Source organism: Martes martes (genome assembly GCF_963455335.1).
Source record: "Martes martes genome assembly, chromosome: 1".
Taxonomy (NCBI): domain Eukaryota; kingdom Metazoa; phylum Chordata; class Mammalia; order Carnivora; family Mustelidae; genus Martes; species Martes martes.
The window spans coordinates 67,983,909-68,003,498 of NC_137888.1; the positions used below are offsets into that span (position 1 = coordinate 67,983,909).

General features: G+C 34.7%; 1 protein-coding gene across 2 annotated transcripts in view; it reads right to left on the minus strand.

The window, feature by feature from the left end:
• XRN1 (5'-3' exoribonuclease 1) overlaps window positions 1-19,590 on the minus strand; it is a 104,068-nt gene that overhangs the window by 30,684 nt on the left and 53,794 nt on the right. For both annotated transcript variants that reach the window (XM_080822544.1, XM_080822543.1), the window contains exons 21-29: window positions 18,610-18,772; window positions 16,217-16,330; window positions 14,031-14,129; window positions 11,479-11,594; window positions 10,822-10,968; window positions 6,309-6,398; window positions 5,815-5,950; window positions 1,336-1,392; window positions 1,073-1,205 (exon numbers count right to left, since the gene is read on the minus strand). In XM_080822544.1, coding sequence (XP_080678670.1) covers window positions 1,073-1,205; window positions 1,336-1,392; window positions 5,815-5,950; window positions 6,309-6,398; window positions 10,822-10,968; window positions 11,479-11,594; window positions 14,031-14,129; window positions 16,217-16,330; window positions 18,610-18,772 — 1,055 coding nt within the window. The remainder of the gene's footprint in view (window positions 1-1,072; window positions 1,206-1,335; window positions 1,393-5,814; window positions 5,951-6,308; window positions 6,399-10,821; window positions 10,969-11,478; window positions 11,595-14,030; window positions 14,130-16,216; window positions 16,331-18,609; window positions 18,773-19,590) is intronic.

Here is a 19,590-nt window from a genome sequence, read left to right on the forward strand (position 1 = left end):
TCTAGAGAACCCTAATACAATATTTGATAACATCCTAGCCTGGAATAGGAGTGGAGGGATGTCTGTTCCCCATCCCCAGTCCTGCCCAGCTGAAACCAGGCCTGCAGAGCTCATCCATTCCCCAATATTCAGCTCTATCTTTCAACCTGACACTTTTACCTGAAATCTAAGCTCCAGAAAGTAAGAAGAGGCTTAATGAGAGACTGGAATTCCTCCTCTGAAGGCTTAAAGCTCACCTTTCAGGTTCTTACTCCCTATCTAAGGGAGGGGTACTTCCTCAAAAGATTTTAAGATTATAAAAGGTAAGAGGATTGTTCACTCCCTTTAGTGAGTTGACTATGGAGATGAGGTCTCAGATGAGGGCTGAGGGGAAATATTCCCCTTTTTTATCCATGGCAGACATGGTTTATCAGTGACAGAGCTCTTTCCCACTTGGCATATATACAGCTTTAAAAACCTTCTCAAAACAAAATTCCAAGTAGTCACTATTACTGATAGGAACTGCCAGAAGAAAGGAAACTCCAATGTTATCAAAGTCCTAAGGCCTAATCAAGACAACTTAACTAGAACACAATCTAATAATATGCTCTGTATTTGAACAGCTGATGCAGGGGGTTGAGCCGACAGCAGCAGAAGGGTTCTTTCATTATACCCATCTGGCCCTTACCATTCCTAGTCCAGACAATTAGACCAAAGTTGAGTGCTTGAGATATCAAAGGATAGTGCTGCCAACAGCTTGACCCCTTGGCACTGGATTTGCTGTTTCATGCTAGGCTGACTTTTTTGGAATCTACACTGCAAAGCTGCTCACAACAGGCATCCCTTTGAGGCAAATTTAGATCCTCAGTTGCTTCTTCCCTTTTCCCTCCATTCTCTAACTTTGTCTTTTTTTTTTTAATAAAAAATATATGATATAAAATTTACCATCTTAATTATTTTTTTAAGCGTACAGTACAATAGTGTTAACTATATGTACGTTGTTGCTTTCTGCTTAGATATAAGACAAAGAAATTTGTGTTTTACTTTACAATTGCAAATGCAGTTGAAGACACACCAAGTATTGAGATATTACCCCCTTTAATTCCTATGATGGTGCCCCGAAGGCCAACTGGAACTGAAAAGTACTCTCTCACATTTACCACACGGTCAAAGAGACGAAATTCTGCATCTCGATCAGGAATGACTCCATGTTGCTGTTCTAAAGGCTGAAGAGAAGAAGGCTTTAATTATTATTAACTCTAATTTGAAATAATTTTTCTATTACTATAACAGAAATATTTTGTTCCTTCTATACTTTTGAAATACAGACTTTGAATTCTTTGATAGGAAACTTACTCTGTACAGCAAATGGGGCTTCACTGTCACTCGTACCTTCTTATTATTCTTTCTTTGCTGAAGAAAGAAAAAATTTTAGATATTTAAAAATATTAAATTATAAAATTATTGTCATTTAGATTTACACTAAAAATATAAGATTATTATTATTCAGTTGGACATGATTATTATTCATTTTTATTTTTATTATTTATTTATTTATTAAAAAGATTTTTAAAAAATTAATTAATTTATTTAAAAAATATATTATTTATTAATTTGACAGAGACAGAGATCACAAGTAGGTAGAGAGGCAGGCAGAGAAAGAGAAAGGGCAGCAGACTCCCCATTGAGCAGAGAGCCCAGTGCAGGGCTCGCTCCCAGGACCCTGAGACCATGACCTGAGCCGAAGGCAAAGGCTTAACCCACTGAGCCACCCAGGCACCCCTATTCATGTTTAAAAGCCAAATGAAATGAGTAATTTAAAGAATATTTGAAGTTCTTCAGATGCAGCAGGGAGGGATAATAAATTATTACTTAAAAATTTTTTAAAAAAAGATTTTATTTATTTTATTTGAGAGAGAGAGAGTGTGCACAAGCAGTGGGGAGAAGCAGAGGGAGAGGAGGAAGACTCACTGCTGAGTGGGGAGCCTGACCCAGGGCTTGATCTCAAAGACACTGAGATCATGACCTGAGCCCAAGGCAGATGCTTAAGCAACTGAGCCACCCAGATGTCCCTTACAATTTTTAAAGGGAAATTTTTTGTTGACATTTATGGCATAGAAAAATAAAATAGTATGCATAAAACCTGATGGATTTTTATAGTATAAGCTTATCGATGTATAACCATGCTAAGTTCAAGAAAGAGAACATTACTAAGCACAACATAAGAACTCTTGTATTCCTTCCCAGTTATTAATATCCCCAAAGTAACCTTACTGCTAACAAAAGATTAGAGTTATCTGTTTACAACTTTATGTAAACGCTATCCTATTCAAATGCCTTTTTACTCTAAAAAGAATTGTATATGATGGTCAAGGAAGATCTATATTAAAAGAAAGAAAAAGTATAAAGTACTGATCTATGACAATACTATGGGTTTTATGGCTACTTATAAAAATTAAGGTGGCATTGATTTAACAAATCAATGGAATCTATTATGAAATGGGCTTTGATATTTGAATTTTTTGATCATCTAACAAATCCTGGAAGAAGAGTTCTGTCCCATCTTTACTCCTTATTAATTTTGTGAACTCACACTCAACTTAAGCATCAGCCTCCTTCTACTGTAAAACAGAAATAACGTTACCTGTTCTGCCAATAAAACCATGAGGACAGTTTATATCCATTGCAATCCATAACTACCATTCACATTAAATATTTTTTAAGTGAAGTCTTACCAACTAAGAAAAATGGCAACGGTTCACTTAATTTGCAGCCACCCATCTTTAGAACACACCTTATGGAAATAAGTACAAAAGAGCATAAAACAACTCCAAGCTATAGAGACCATATACCATAGAGTTCATGTATTTATATACTATAAAATGCTCAAGTCTTTAAATAGACCCTATTATCTTTTATTATAAAGGAATTTCATTTATTCTTTCAACAAATCTTTACTGAGTTCCATTTATGTGCCATGTAGTGATCTAGGTGCTAAGGATAAAACAGTGACCTGTTCCTTTACTCTACTTAAATACATACATACAAGCAACAAATGTTTGACGGTAAAAAGCATAGAGAAAAATAAAGCAGGTAAGGGGGGATCAGCACTGTGGAGAGAGATCATAATTTTGAATAAAATGAATAGTGAAGGCAGTACTGACAGAATGTCTATGCTTTCAGCCCACAGCAGACTAGGACTAACAGGGTACAACTGGTGCCCCCCGAAAACAGCAAGAAGGAGAAAAAAGAAATATTTTAAGTAATTTTAAAAAGCAGTCCCCACATGAACAGACATTTCTGCAAAGACGACATCCAGATGGCCAACAGACACATGAAAAAGTGCTCCACATCACTCAGCATCAGAGAAGTACAAATCAAAACCACAATGAGATACCACCTCACACCAGTCAGAATGCCTAAAATTAACAAGTCAGGAAATGACAGATGCTGGCGAGGATGCGGAGAAAGGGGAACCCTCTTACACTGTTGGTGGGAATGCAAGCTGGTGCAACCACTCTGGAAAACAGCATGGAGGTTCCTCAAAAAGTTGAAAATAGAGCTACCCTATGACCCAGCAATTGCACTATTGGGTATTTATCCTAAAGATACAAACGTAGTGATCCGAAGGGGCACGTGCACCCGAATGTTTATAGCAGCAATGTCCACAATAGCCAAACTATGGAAAGAACCTAGATGTCCATCAACAGATAAATGGATAAAGAAGATGTGGTGTATATATACAATGGAATACTATGCAGCCATCAAAAGAAATGAAATCTTGCCATTTGCAACAACGTGGATGGAACTAGAGGGTATTATGCTTAGCAAAATAAGTCAATCGGAGAAAGACAACTATCATATGATCTCCCTGATATGAGGAAGTGGAGATGCAACGTGGGGGGTTTGGGGGGGTAGGAAAAGAATAAATGAAACAAGATGGGATTGGGACGGAGACAAACCATAAGTGACTCTTAATCTCACAAAACAAACTGAGGGTTGCTGGGGGGAGGGGCGTCGGGAGAGGGTGGTGGGGTTATGGACATTGGGGAGGGTATGTGCTCTGGTGAGTGCTGTGAACTGTAAACCTGGCGATTCACAGACCTGTACCCTTGGGGATAAAAATACATTATATGTTTATAAAAAATTTAAAAAAAAAATTAGAAATTAAAAAAAAAAAGCAGTCCCAAACTTGTGCCTGGAGTACTGTATATGAAAACAACAACCTATATGCTTTAATATATCTCTAGGCATTACTACATTATAGCACTGATTAGAGGACATGGCAATCAAGCCTGATTCACTAAGCAAATTAATAAACTTAGGAATTTTCACAATAAGCCTTAACCCACATATACAAAATAAAAAGTTCTGGGGTCTGGCTATTCAAAATGTGATCTGGGAGCTTGTTGGAAATGGAGAATCTCAAATAAAATTTGGGGGCTTAGAGTAATAAACCTTTATTAAGTGAGAGACTCATTTCAAAAACAATGCTGTACAAAAGGATTTTAGTCTAGATTGAAAGACAAAAAGAAATGCAGGTTAAAAAATGAAATGCAGGTTTCTATCATTATCTGAGTATCAGTGACCTATCAAAAAATCAAACTCTTGGCTCTAGGAGTTTTTTCCTAAAGAGAACAAGAATCATCTAGTAGTAATTTTCCAGACTGTCTTCACAGCTCTTGAATATGTGATAAGAGAATTAAAATAATAGCCAAGCATTGTTAGGCATTAAAAACAGACATTATTAGAAGGAGTTTACATGATTTAACTTAGTTAATCCTTTTGATGACCCTGTGAAGTAGTACTATTTGACTCTCATTTTATTAATGAGACAATAGAGGCATGGAAAATAAATATCTCAAGTATTGGCCTAATGTTAAAAGTATTGAAAGAGAAATGGGGAAAATGGCTTCAGAGCCCATTTCTTAATGTAGTTTGCTGTTAGACTGCTGTGTTAGCAAAGCAACATCATTTAAAAAAAAAGGCAAATGTGTGGAAAATAAAATTAAAAGTTAGAAAAAGGAATATAATCAATCCATTTTCCATTACATCAAGACAGAGATCAAAATAAGTAAAATAGTTAAGTCTACACAGAAGATTATGGGTTTTTAAAATCAAGACATAAGGGCGCCATGGATGGCTTAGTTGTTAAGCCTCTGCCTTCAGCTCAAGTCATAATCCCAGCATCCTGGGATCCAGCCCTACATTCATCTCTCTGCTCAGCAGGGAGCCTGCTTCTCCCTCTCCAGGTCCCCTGTGCTTGTGTTGCCTCTTCTTGCTATCTCTCTCTGTTGTAAGTAAGTAAAATCTTTAAAAAAAAACCCAAAAAACTCAAGACATAAAAAAAGAGGAAAGATTAAACAGGATTTCAAAAATACTGAATATGTTTGTGGGTAGGAAAGTACATTTTAGAAGTGATTCTGTAAAAGTGAATTAAACACAATGTTTATGTTCTATAAAAAGAACTATGTCTTTAAAGAACTTAGAATAGGAAGGAAGAGGGGATGAACTTTATTTCTTAATCACAAATTTTGTATTTTGGCTAGAATTACAGAATACTGATTCCTAAAATTAAAGAAACACCATTAGAACATAAAATTTAAATGCCATAGCTTTTATATATTAAAGTGCATTTTTAAAAATTCATATAAACTTATTAATGGCCACTGGAAGTGGCTGGAACATATTTTTAAACTATAAGATTACCTGACATAAATTAGAATCACTGAGTTCACATTTTATTTGGTTGAAACAAAAATAATCTGTCAAATGATATACAATCCATTTAACTTCAAAATCTCATCAGTCATCTTGGTTATTGAAAATTAGTACCTTGCACTTTTCGACTTCTTCCTCAATTTTCTCAACAATAGCTGCATCCAGAATTTGTAAATCACAAGAAGAACGAGACAAAGTACTGACAGGATGTCCCTTTAGCCAAGTAATAATTTCTTGAACTTTCTCAGCACTACATTAAAAACGATAATTTTTCACAATAATTAAAACTTTCTGAGGGTTAATACAAAAGGTCTAATAAATTTCTGAGGGTTGTGAATTATAAAAGCTATCAAATACATAATTAATAATTAATCACTAAACTTAATTGGGACTAATTATAAATCTCTCAGTAATTAAAAAAACCCACAAAATTAGTTTAAAAGTACTTTACTGATATAAGTGAAATAAATTATATGATGATCTTAAAGCAAATATATAAAACCCTCCCCACAAAATTAGTATAAATTCTTGATAAACTAGCTACTGTACCCTTCACTAGAACTACTAAGCTGAACTATGAGCCAATAAATACCACAAATTTTGCTTACCCATTCTCATTTTCTCCAGGCCAAATGTCATCTTCATAGAATACATCCTCCTGGCTGTTTTTGGCTATATAACTAAATAGTTCTGGAGCCCTAGACAAACAAACAAAAATACTGCTTAGAAAATATATACGGCTAACTTCACATAAACTTCCTATCAAATAATTTTGGATTCCAAGGGGACATACAAAACGTATTGAGGACTGATTATTACACACAGAGTATTAATAAGGGATAGAGCCTAATGATTTGAAAGTATTCACAGGGCCCTCAAAAAACTCTCAGTAGCTAAGGGGGAAATGATTCAATTCATAAACTGTAATAAACTTCAATTACTTATAAATTTTTATTACTGACTCTAACTGCTCTCAGATCACAATAGGTGATAAATGGACAAAAATAATATCTACACATTCATTTTCTAATTTTCACAACAAAGCTATGTAAGAAAGGCAATGCAACCATAATAATCTACAAGGTCCACCTGTGACCATTTACATTATCTCAATCAAGTAAACTTTAATCAAGATTTAGTAACTAAACTAACCTAAAAGATTCTTCTGATATGCCTAAAAACTCCATTGCTTCCTAAATAGTGCAGGACTTTTAAATACACATAGCAGATTGAATGTATATGCTTAATATTTGCTCACTTCCCAACCTACTAAAAAAAGAGTAAAATATAAAATAGGGCATAGACCCAGAAAGGCATGAAAAGAGAAACGTTAAGTCTGAGAGCATATATGAATTGTTAACAAAATTTTAGAAACTGGAAACTGTATGGGTAAGTATTGACTGGTTTGAAAGACAGGAAAAAGCTACACCCTAAGCAACCAAGGTGGGAAGTCAACAACAAGCAAGATGATTTAAACTGTGCAAGTCTGCAAAAGCTCTGGAATTAGGGCTCCAGGACATTTTAATGCTGTAGTATGGGCAGGGTGAAGTTTACTAGGCTTTTAGTTGAAAATTTTGTATAACAGCAGTTGGATGATCATGTCCTTACTTACCTTCACCCCAGCACAAGACCTGTCTGTAGTTTATCTTTTGGAGAGGTTGAATAGGGGATGCTCTAGCTTTAGGAATACAAGGCAGAGGGAGATGTGTGGGTAGGACATAAAGAGATGATAGGGAATCGATGAAAGTGTAACTACTACATAACGTGTTGCTAGAAAGCAGGCTAGGAAGTGTAACTTCTTTAGGAAGCACACTCTTGAGATGAAAATAAGCAAGAAGAAAGTTTATCAGAGGGCTCTTGTAGAATCAACACATGTAGAAGGGAAGGAAATAGGGAAGGAAACAGAACTGGGCAGAGGGAAAAGCTGGGCTGTGATCCACTGTTAATGAACTCCTTGGTCAGTTCTACAGAGATCTCAAAATAGGATGGTCCTTCAGAATTATCCTGAACTAGGGCAATCAGGTCGGCTGGGTCTTTCACACCTCCTTGTAGATCAGGTGTTGGATCTGTGGCTGTCGTGGGAAGGGGACATAACTTTAGGTGAGGCAGTTCTGATCTGTAAGGCAATTCCTGAAGAGAGCTCATAGCTGAGGGCTGTCTGACAACAGCATTCTAGCTGCCATAGAAATAAGTCCTTTAAAGGGACGTTTGGAGGGCATTTCATAGTATCCATTACATAATAAGATCCCTTTTTCCCAGTTAATAACCAAAACACTGGAAGTCAGTTTTGTTCCTCACATCTGTTCTCCAAGAAAAGGCTGGAGGAGCCAGCCTGAGAGAAAATATACACATATAAGTAGTGATATTTGGAGGTCCTTTGTAAAAATAGCAAAGTCCCACCTGACAAGCCCCACCAAAGCATACTAAATTTCCAATCTGCTTTTTAGTGCCTCATTCTTAAATATGATTAGACACCAAAGAAGCACCAGACAAGTAAAAAAAAAAAATCTTTAATATGAAAGGTGCGATCAAATCAAACAGAAAAAAAAAAGAGCAATTTGGAGAAAATAGAAAATATAGAGAATAGAAGAAAAATGAGAACTACCATCTTCAGAGAAAAAGACACTATAGAAAAGGAATGTCAGAGGATAAGGACACACTTTGAGAAATTAAAAATGATTAAATCAAATAAAAATAAAAATGATATGAGATAAAGTTGAAGAAATCTCCCACAGAGTAGAATAGAAGTATAACAATATAAAAAATGGGTGAGAAGAGATAAGAAAATTAAGAGGATTAATCCAGAGGTCTATCATCTAACAGAAGTTTCAGAAAGAACAGAAAAAAAGAGAGGAAGAAATTACCAAAGAAATAATAAAAGGAATTTTCTCATAATGGAAGGGCATCAGTTTTAAGTGTGAAATGACTCAACAGCCAAAGGAAAGAATTCTCATACCAAGGCACACGTCATCACATTATTAAAACAGCACTGGTAAAGGGAAGATTCTGAGAAGATTTCAGAAAATGAAAACAAATCACACACAAAGATTCAGAATCACAATGGCATAGGACTTCTTATCAGTAAAGGGAACAAAAAGAGAACAGAGTAGTACTTTTCAAATTCTGAGGAAAAACTACTCTAATCTAGGATTTTACACCCAGGCCAGCTATCAATCAAGTCTAGTCAGGGAAGAATAAAGACATTTCCAGACACACAAGCTCTCTTAGGAAACTACTGGAGTAAGTGCTCCATCAAACTGGAGACATAAAACAGAAAAAGGTATGAAAGCCAGGAAATAAAGGAATCCTGTAAGGCAGAATGGTGAAGGGAATTCATAGGATGACAGTAGAGAGAAACCCTAGAATGACAGCTGTGTGATAGCTATAGAAAATAATTAGTTTACATTGAAGAAGGAAGATAGAAGGTTTCAAGGAGGAAGTCTATACGAAAAAACGGAACTGAGAGATCTCCTGATCTGTTTGACCATACAAAGTCTTCCAGCTATGTCAGAGAGTTTAGGGTTGAATTAGTTATGTGAATATAGACAATAAGCAAATGATCAAAAAAGACAGGGAAAACAAAAATGTGTACCAGAAAGGACATGCAACCATATTAATCTACAAGGTCCACCTGTGACCATTAACATTATCTCAATCAAATAAACCTTAAATACAGATTTAATACAACTATAATGAAAGGGGTAATACACACACACGTGTGTGCAGGAAGGTGAGGAAATAGAAAGGGAAGGTAGTAGAAGAGAGCTAAAGCTTAATCTTTCATGGTATGAAATCAATGCATATGTCAAGTTGAAAAATCATGAAAAAGTAGGGTAAATACAACATTTTAAAGAAATATGGAAGTGAAAAAAAATAAATATGGAAGTGAAGAAATAAATTTTCAGATGGTAACACAGCATTGAACCATGTTCCTTCCCCAAAAAGACAGATTGAAGTCCCACTCCTACTACCTTCAGAATGTGACTTTATTTGAAAGTAAGGTTTTTATTGAGATAATAAAATAAAAATGAGGCCTTTAGGGTGGGCCCTAATCTAACATGGCTGTGTCTTTATGAAAAGAGGAAATTTGGGACACCAAAACAGGCATTAACAGAGGAAAAGATGATGTGAAGACATACAGGGACAACATATGTGAAGATGGAGGCCTGGAGTTAAGAACAAATGTGTGAGGCTAAAAGAAGCTAGCAAAGAGACATGGAATGGTTCCTTTCCTACCATCTTCAGAGGAACCATGGTCTTATCAAACACCTTCGTTTTGAACTTCTAGTCTCCAGAATTGTGAGACAATGAATTTCTGTTGTTTTAAGCCATCCAGTTTGTGCTACTTTGTTATGGCAGCCCTAGTAAACTAAGAGGATCCTCAAATACAGGGTTAGAAACCAGTAGAACAAAGGAATGAACATTCGATTATGAATGAGAAGTAAACGTTTCCCTATAAATCTTTGTCACTGAGTAACTCAGTTAATCTTAGTACACAGTTTTCTCGTTTTTAAATGAGGAGCTGAGATTTATTGATTTCTTAGACCATTTCAGCATAAGATTCAATAATTTTAGGACAGTAATCTATTATCTGGTTGGAGTTTTAAGACTCAGAAAATCCACTGTGTGAAGAGTTGCTTTGTTTATCCATACCAATTCTCTTACTACTAACACAGACATGCAAAGTACTGAATAATTTATGATAGTGAGTTAAGGAAAATTTTCAGTAAAAGGAGGCCGAAGGGCACCTGGGTGTCTTAGTTGGTGGAGAGCGCAACTCTGGATCTCAGGGTTGTAGGTTTGAGACCCACGTTAGGTATAGAGATTACTTAAAACAAACAAAACAAAACAAAACAAAAACTTTTAAAAAATTAAAAACAAATAAAATAAAAGGAGGCCAATTCTCATCATCCTTTTTCATTTTAAATAATATACAGTATTTTTCTATTTTCTTTTTGCGAATAGCTATGATGCTCCATGATACAAAATTAAGTTTATACGTAATACATCACATTTTACCAAAGGAAACATTTTTTTGTCTAAAATTGGTATCAGCAAAGTAAAATAGTTACTGCATTCCCACATTTTTGGATGCTTAGTAGGATCTTATTAGGCACTTACCTCTCTAAGTACTCTGCAAGAAGTTGTTCTGCTGCAGATGAATACATCCACTCACTTCCAACTTTCTTAGTATAGCCAGGTACCTCCTCATTTTTTTTGTTGAATTTGAGATTCAAACCCACATTTGCTTTATGGTCTCCATGAGGGCTGAATTTAAATTACACACACACACACACACACACACGTTTTAAAATTTTGTTCAAAGAATACAAAGTTTTGCTTTCAATTCTTAGAAAAACTTAGTTTTGATTGTTCTTCTATAGTTTTCATGGTTATTTCCAAAGTAGCAGTTATTGAAAGACTAGAGGAAAGGTTTTAAAACCCAAGTTAACAAATCATATAAATAGATTATATAACTAGAGAAGAGAATGAGGTAAGAAAATGCAGGGAAATATATTGTTGAGATTCACACACACCTTCTGATACCTTTTTTCAAGGTTCAATTTGTTAGCTGCTAAAAATAAGAACTGTCTTTCCAAACACCTAAAACATGTGCCATTTAGATGAAAGATCACCATCAGAGGAATTTATGCATAATTTTTAAAGAAAATTCAGAGCAATTAATAAAAGAAAATAAATACTAAAGTATTAACCAGTTTATCTTTATCATTTAATTTTTTCTGCCACTTTAAGTAAATTTCTCTAACATAAACTTACTTTCTCCTAGATCCTCTTCCAATAAAAATACTTCCTGTAAACCTTGAAACAAGGTATCCACTCACTCCAAGGCGACTGGCCAACACATATCCTGGGTTGTACTTTATAGAATATTTCTTCAAATATAAAAACAAAAAGGTCAATTATGGAAACACAAAGCATCAAATATTATTTCTTTACCTTTAAAATCTGGAGATAATCAAGACATCACTAACCATTGGAATGTGGCAATATAAGGATTCTCAAAAGTAAGTGATCCATTTCCCTTTTTATTTTTTTGAAAGGATCTGTAGGCAGAATTTTTCTGCTCCTCTCTCTCCTTAAAGGACAGAATTCCCAAGGATGGATGAAAGGGGGAGGAAATATACAATTTGTGAAACTGTCTCAAGAAATAAAGTCTACTGTAAATCTAAATGGCAAACTCTGCAGACAAGAGCTATTTTTTAAACATTAATTTTCATATTCCAAGTAGGGACTAGTAAAGCACTAGGGACATAATGAGGCCTTGATGATTATTAACATTAAACTAAAACATGAGTATGTCATCAAAACAGTTGCTACTGAGCAAAATTAAAAATGTTCTTCATTCTAGTTACTATGATATGAAAGTAAGAAGTATATATAGGCTTATAGTTAATACAGTCAAAGAAATAAAACCTAAATTTATGTACTTAAGGGAAGAAACTAAAGATTAAAAAAAGGTATCAGATCATATAATTTTTAATCAGGAAGCAAATTACAATTCTAGTACCAAAAAAGGTAAGCTACCATATAATCTTGACATAATATACATAATAATAACATATACTTATTTTATATGGATTTCATATACTATATTCATATGAATGTGTATAAATATAATAAACACTTATGAATTATATGCATATTTTATGTCTACAATAACCCCCAAATGGATAAAATTTTTTTTGGTGCATGGAATATATAAATTCATTTTTTTAAAAAAGACTTTATTTATGTATTTGACAGGCAGAGATCACAAGTAGGCAGAGAGAGAGAGAGGAGGAAGCAGGTCCCCTGCTGAGCAGAGAGCCCGATGTGGGGCTTGATCCCAGGACCCTGGGATCATGACCTGAACCGAAGGCAGAGGCTTTAACCCACTGAGCCACCCAGGTGCCCCTATAAATTCATTATTAAAATATGTTAATATCCTGGGTAAAGAATGCAATATAGTTTTTCCATCAAGAGCATTATTAGGATTAGAAATAATACAGACAATTCAAATACACTTTCCAGAATAGATAGGAGGACTTAAGGTAGTAGTTCTCTATCATAGGTAGTATTACTTATTTTTCTAATAAGCATCTGAAAATGTATAGGGCCACATCATTCAGTTATTGGCATGGGCCACTACCTCTTAGTCTCCAGGGGACAAAGATGCCAACTATGCTATCATATACTGGACAGTCCTATTTTATACAGAATTGTCCTATCCAAAATACCAATGGTATTCTTTTTGAGAAATACTTTATTATGATATAATTAAAACTGATGAAGATCATCACAAATATTCTAGAAAATGTAAAGTAAAAAGCAGAGAACATTGGGGTAGAGAAAGAAGATGAGTAAAAGTTAAGAAGGTATATAAAGAGAAAAAGCACAGAGGAGAAGGCATGCCTAGCAACACTGTACTTTAGAGGTGGGCAGGCTCATTCAGATCTAGAAACAGCTAGGGATAAAGGAACATAAATAATTTCTTCCCTCCACTGACTCCCAGAACAGAAAGCTCCAGCATCTTTATCAAGCAGGACACTCTCCTGGTTTCCTGACTGTGCTTTCTGAATCCTTTCTCCAAAAGACAACACCTGATGGTAAGAATTTAGAGACTTTTCTGCCTTCCGTGAAGTTTCTTCAAGTATATGCTGATGTTCAATGCCCTGAGTTCATTTACAGGATATAAAGCTTTAGAATTTACTATTAGAGAAATAAAAGTGTAAGTATCAATAGCTGGCTGATTGTGAATTAATTTCAGCTGAAGTAATTATCTAATCAATCAATAAGAATATATAACAGATATCAGAATCCTCCTCCTATTGTAATAGGGAAAAATAAAAGGAGGCCAGTGAACATCTTGGAGAAAAAGGTCCTAAAAAAGGATGCTGTGAATTTATATGCAGTTTCCCATTTTTTTCTAGTGATTGTTCATCTTTAGCTTCCATTGCAGAAAGGCCACTACTTGTAACTAAAAATGTAGGCTTTGATTATGAAAAGTTTATTTTAAAAAATCTAAGCCTATTCCCAGAGGGTAGGCTAAGACACGTGCCCCTTCTTAAGCTTGAACATGATAACCCATAAAAACTGTTACAGATTAATAATGAGATTTCAGTGATTTTTTACCCCCCTGAACATTTGCATGAAGTTTGAAAACAGATTCCCCACACTCATTTTTAAGTACTAGACATAACTGTGAGAAAATTTAATCAGTATTAAATAAAATATTTATAATATATCGAGAGGAGGTGGTAAAAATATGCTTCTAAAACTTTTAAAAGTTTATCAGTTCTAAATTAAGCAATATGGAATATGGTACTCACATGCTGGTTCTGTATTAAAGCATCAAGATTGGGTTCACATGGAATGCTGAAAACCACACGAATCCTACCTTCTTTAATCACATCCCCTGAATCCTGAACCTTGGAGGGAAAAAGAAAATCACAGAATGTTTTAGTTTCTTTCACCACATTTTATTTACTTTTCTACTTATTTGAGCAATGTTTATTTCTGAAATACAGCAAGACAGTAAAGTTGGATACTGGAGATTCTCTTAGAATTCATAAGTAAATGTGATTATATTATAAATTTGAGCCAATATACATTGCTTTAATACCTTTTAGCCAGTTTTTTTCCTTTAAATTAACTTTTTATTTGCAAATAACTTTAAATTATCAAAAAGTTGCAAACATAAAAACAGGTCAAAGATCACTTATAAAACATTTACCCAGATATTAACATTTTACTCAATCTGTTTTAACATTTGTACTCTATGTATTTATATACACATAATTTTTTTTTAACTTTTTGAGGGTATATTACATATATCATGTCCCTTATACCCTTTAATATTTTGGTGCACATTTCCTAAGAAGAAGGATATTTTATTACATAACCACAGTACAGTTACTAAATACACTCATTTACATTGATAAAATAGTTCAATCAACTGTCCATATTCCAATTTTGTCATGGTTGGCCCAAAATTTTTCCTATATTATAATAAAGAAAACCCTTTTCTCCCTCTACTACAGAATTCAGGCTAGGATCAGACATTATATTTAGTTACCGTACCCCCTAGCCAACTTAAATCTAGACTACATCCAAAGTCTTTGTCTTTTATAACATTGACATTTTTGAAGAATAAGGTCATTCTTCCCTCTTCATCCTGGCTTTAAAAACAAAAGTGCCTCATTTTGGATTTGTCTGATGCTTCCTTATGATTAAGTTAAGCTCATATATTCTCAGCTAGAATAGTGCATGGGTGATGTGTCCTTCCTAATACCTTAGTATCACATATGCAGGTACATGATATTGCTCAATTTCTTCACTGTCCAATTAGGTTTTTTTTTTTCTCTTACAACTAATTAATGGTCTGTGGGAAGACACTTTCTAAGGCCATGAAAATATCCTACTCAGATAAAAAAATTCCCCCTAGATTTAGTTTCCAATGGAGATTATTACTTGATTCAATCTTTACTGTAATGCTTATAAAATGGTTTTCCAACTCTAGGACTCTCTCCATTTACCTTTGACATGATACTACAAGCAAGGGCCCTTCTGTTCCCTATTTACTTACTTATTATCACTGTGGAATCATTAATTCCTATCCCCCCCCCGGCCCAATGGTTTATAATCCACTAGTGTACTTTATTATTTTGGTACTCAAACTGTCCCAGATTTGGGCAGTTTGGTAGGAGCTCCTTTGACCTGGTTTCTGTGTTTATGTGATATGGTCCCATCACTCTTTTGAGCACTTCCTTATTTTCTGGCCCAACAAGTGGTTCTAGAAAATGTAAAGTAAAAAGCTTATCTTGTACCTACCCTGCCCAGCCCAGTAATGGGCCATTTCTCTGAAAAGCTTTCAGTGGGGTATATTATTAGAGGTCAAACCTGGAGATTATGTGTATTCATTGTTAATAGATTATCTTTGTTTCTTATCCTTTTGAGCAAATACACCTAGAAAATACATGTATGTACAGGCATATATGCATTCACACACATATAAATATACATATATATCCATATACATGTGCCCATATACATATGTGTAAATACATGTATGTATTTTTAAAATCATAAATTCACATTAATAAAATCATAAGTTCACATTAATACATTAATCTGTCCCCACAGATTCTTCTTTGCATTCTTCCATTTCATATTTACATGTATCTTTTTCCATGTGAGAACTGGAGTTCCTCAAACATCAACACATTTACAAGTTCATCAACCCAATAATACAACTAAAATAGTTTCATAATTGTTTCATCCACTACCATAATGAATAAACCTGCTAAATCAGAGATTAAGATTTGAATTCTTTCTCCTCTGCCTCTGAACCCCAACCTGCTCAAGATATATAGTCAAATACTGTGTTCATAAGTTAGACAAATGAATTTTTCCCCTTTAGTATTACATTTTATTTTATACCTAAATGAAGAGAAGTTAAATAACCATCACTTAGAACTAGAAAGAAATTTAATTAGTAACAATAACAGGAACTAACTTCTCCAGTGCAGCCATAATAGGGGGTTCCCAGCATAAAGACTGTACTTCTAGGAGGAAACAAGTCATCCAATGTTTTGATATTGGAGAAACGGGAGTCAAAAGCTCGGATGTCCTATATAGAATGAAATACAAAAGTAAATTATCACAGTCAAAAGTCCTATGGATTGGACATCAAATTTTTATTCCTATGGGGTTATTACCATGCTGTCTGCAAATGCAAAATGTAAAGATTTTCTACCTAACAATACTGGCAGCTAAAATGTATTGACTTGATATGCCATTCTTCTAGGTATTTCATACATTAGTTCGTTTCATCCTCAAGACAACCCTGTATAGCACAGATCATTATTAGCCTCACTTTACACATGGGGAAACTAAGGCACCAAAAGGGGGTGAAATGTTGCCCAAGATCATACAGCTAAAAAGTCAACTCAGGCAGTCTGTGCTCTTAATCACTACACTATACTGTTTCTCAAAATTACAGGATCAGTACATGCTTTAAAAAAAAATTAGTCTCGGGCGCCTGGGTGGCTCAGTTGTTAAGCAACTGCCTTCAGCTCAGGTCATGATCCCAGGGTCCTGGGATCGCGTCCCACATCCGGCTCCCTGCTTGGCAGGAAGCCTGCTTCTCCTTCTCCCAGTCTTCCCACTTGTGTTCCCTCTCTCACTGTGTCTTTCTCTGTCTAATAAATAAATAAATAAATCTTAAAAAAATTTTTTTGTTTGTTTTGTTATCACACCCAAAATTACCAATACAAAAGCAAACACTTTTATTTATTTATTTACTAATTTATTTCAGGCAAACATTTTTTGGAGAATAAAAATCTAAAACTGCAGGCTGTTAAGCTAATGTTAGGCTTTTTCATTAGAGATTAAGTTTAAAAAATAAATAAATAAAAAAGACAAGTTTCCTAATCATACACAGAGTGAGCATATAACAACCCTTTCAAAGACTACAGTTTTTGTGGTGGTTCAAGACGGTTCAAGATGGCAGCACAGGAAGATCCTGAATGCCTCTCCTCCCACAGACATACCAAATCTTCAGCTACATATGGAACAGTTAGTTCCCTCTTAAAAAGACCTGAAAACTAGTTGAACAGCAACTCCATAACAAAAGATTAAAAGTTACAGATTGACTTGGGTAGGAGAAGCAGACATACTATTGCCAAAAACCCCACCCCTGATGTGAAGACCCACAATCAGGAGAGATCTCCTTCTTGAGGAGCAAGGGGTTTGTGTTCTGTATCAGGTACCCCAACCCTTGGAAACTGCACTGGAGAGACAGGCTGCCAAAGTATCTGGCTTTGAAAACGAATGGAGCTTATGTCTAGGAGACCCAAAAGGCTGCAGGGAATGGAGATTCTGCTTTTAAAGGGCTTGTGTGCAGACTTACTAGCCCTGAGATCCAGGGTAAAAGCAGTGGTTTGAAAGTGCCTAGACCATATGGGGAGAACTTTAATTTGCTAATTGTAAAGTTTCTGTCAGGGGGACAGGGGACTGTTGGGACTTTCTCTGGACACAGAAGTGCTGGCAGGTGCCATTTTTTGTGTTCTTCCTTTACTTTGCTAGCATTGGGCAAGTGTGCTCTGCTAAAGCTGGCAGGCACACCCTACCCCCATGTATATATGGGGTCTCTCTCTCTCCCTCTACACAGACACACACACACACACACACACACACACACACGGTTATTACTCAGTCATAAAAATTAGTGAAGATCTTGCCATTTGCAACAACATGGATGGACACGAGGGTATTATGCTAAGTGAAGTAAGACAGAGAAAGACAAATACATGACTTCAGTTAATATGGAATTTAAAAAACAAAACAAACAAATAAAACACAACACAACTAACAGATACAGAGAAATGACTGGTGGCTGCCAGACGGAAGGGGTTTGGGGAGATAGATAAAATGCGTGAAGGGGCTTAAGGGGTACTAGTTATACTAGCACTAGCTATAGTAATACTTAAGGGGTATTAGTTATACAATAAATAAATCATGGGGATGTAACGTATAGCATGGTGACTTTAGTCAGTAATAACGTATTGTGTATTTGAAAGCTGTAAAACAGCAAATCTTAAAAGTTCTCATCATAAGAAAAAATTCTGTAACTTTGTATGGTGACAGATGGTGACTAGACTTATATTGGTTATCATTTGGCAGTGTATACAAATACTGAATCATTTTGTACACTTTGAAATCAATATAATATGTCAATTATACATAAATACAGTTTTTTAAAATAATATTAAATCATAATCTCCATAATGCATTGCTGCATTAGTTTTCTATTTATAAATAAATAAATATTAAATATGATATAGTTTTTTCTTTATACAGTGGGAGTAGTGCACATTTAGATACAATTGAGATTTGATGGAGACTTACCTTTACAATAGTTTGGTAAACAAAAGGAAGAACTTGTTTTGACCATTGTTTCTCTAGACGGACTTCACCATTTTGATTTATTTGATATTTACGACCTGTGAGTAACTGAGCATATACAACTGCGGATGTTTCATTTATTATTATTCCTTTTCTTCTTAGGTAGCTAAAAGAAAGAATAAAAAAGAAACGTAGATATGTATGAGTATGTTGAGTATGTATATATTCTAGGATGATAATCAAACTACCAACTCATAATCAAATGTTTAAATAAAATTTAAATAAATATGCTAGCAGTTCTGAGTACCTAACTTAAGGTTTTTTTTCACTAGTTTTTCACTCTATGGATACCTCTCCCAATGTCTGTGTGATTAAATGAGAACTTGTTTAAGAGCTATAAGAAATTCTTGTGTGTCATAATCACTAGGATGGGGATAACAAAAAAAAGTGAAAATATCAAGTGTTAGAAAAGATGTGGAGAAATTGAAACACTTGTACATTGCTGGTGGGAATGCAAAAATGGTACACTCATGTGAAAAACCATTTAGCAATTCTTCAAAAAGTAGCAATTCCACTTCTAGGTGTATACACAAAAAACTGGAAAGGTACTCAAACAAGTATTTATAAATGAATGTGCATAGCAGCACTACTCACAATAGCAAAAGGCAGAAAGAACCCAAAAGTCCTCCAATAGATGAATGGATAAACAAAAGGCAGTATATCCATAAAATAAAATATTTGGCCATCGAAAGAAAGAAGTACTGATATATGTTACAATGTATATGAACCTAAAAATATGTTAAATGTAAGAAGTTAGACACAAAAGGCCACATATTGTATAGGATTCCATTTCTGTAAAACATACAGAATAGGTGAATCCAGAAAGAAAGAGGTTAACAGGGGCATTCAGTGGACCTTTTCTTTCTTTCTTTCTTTTTTTTTTTTTTTTTTAAAGATTTTATTTATTTATTTGACAGACAGAGA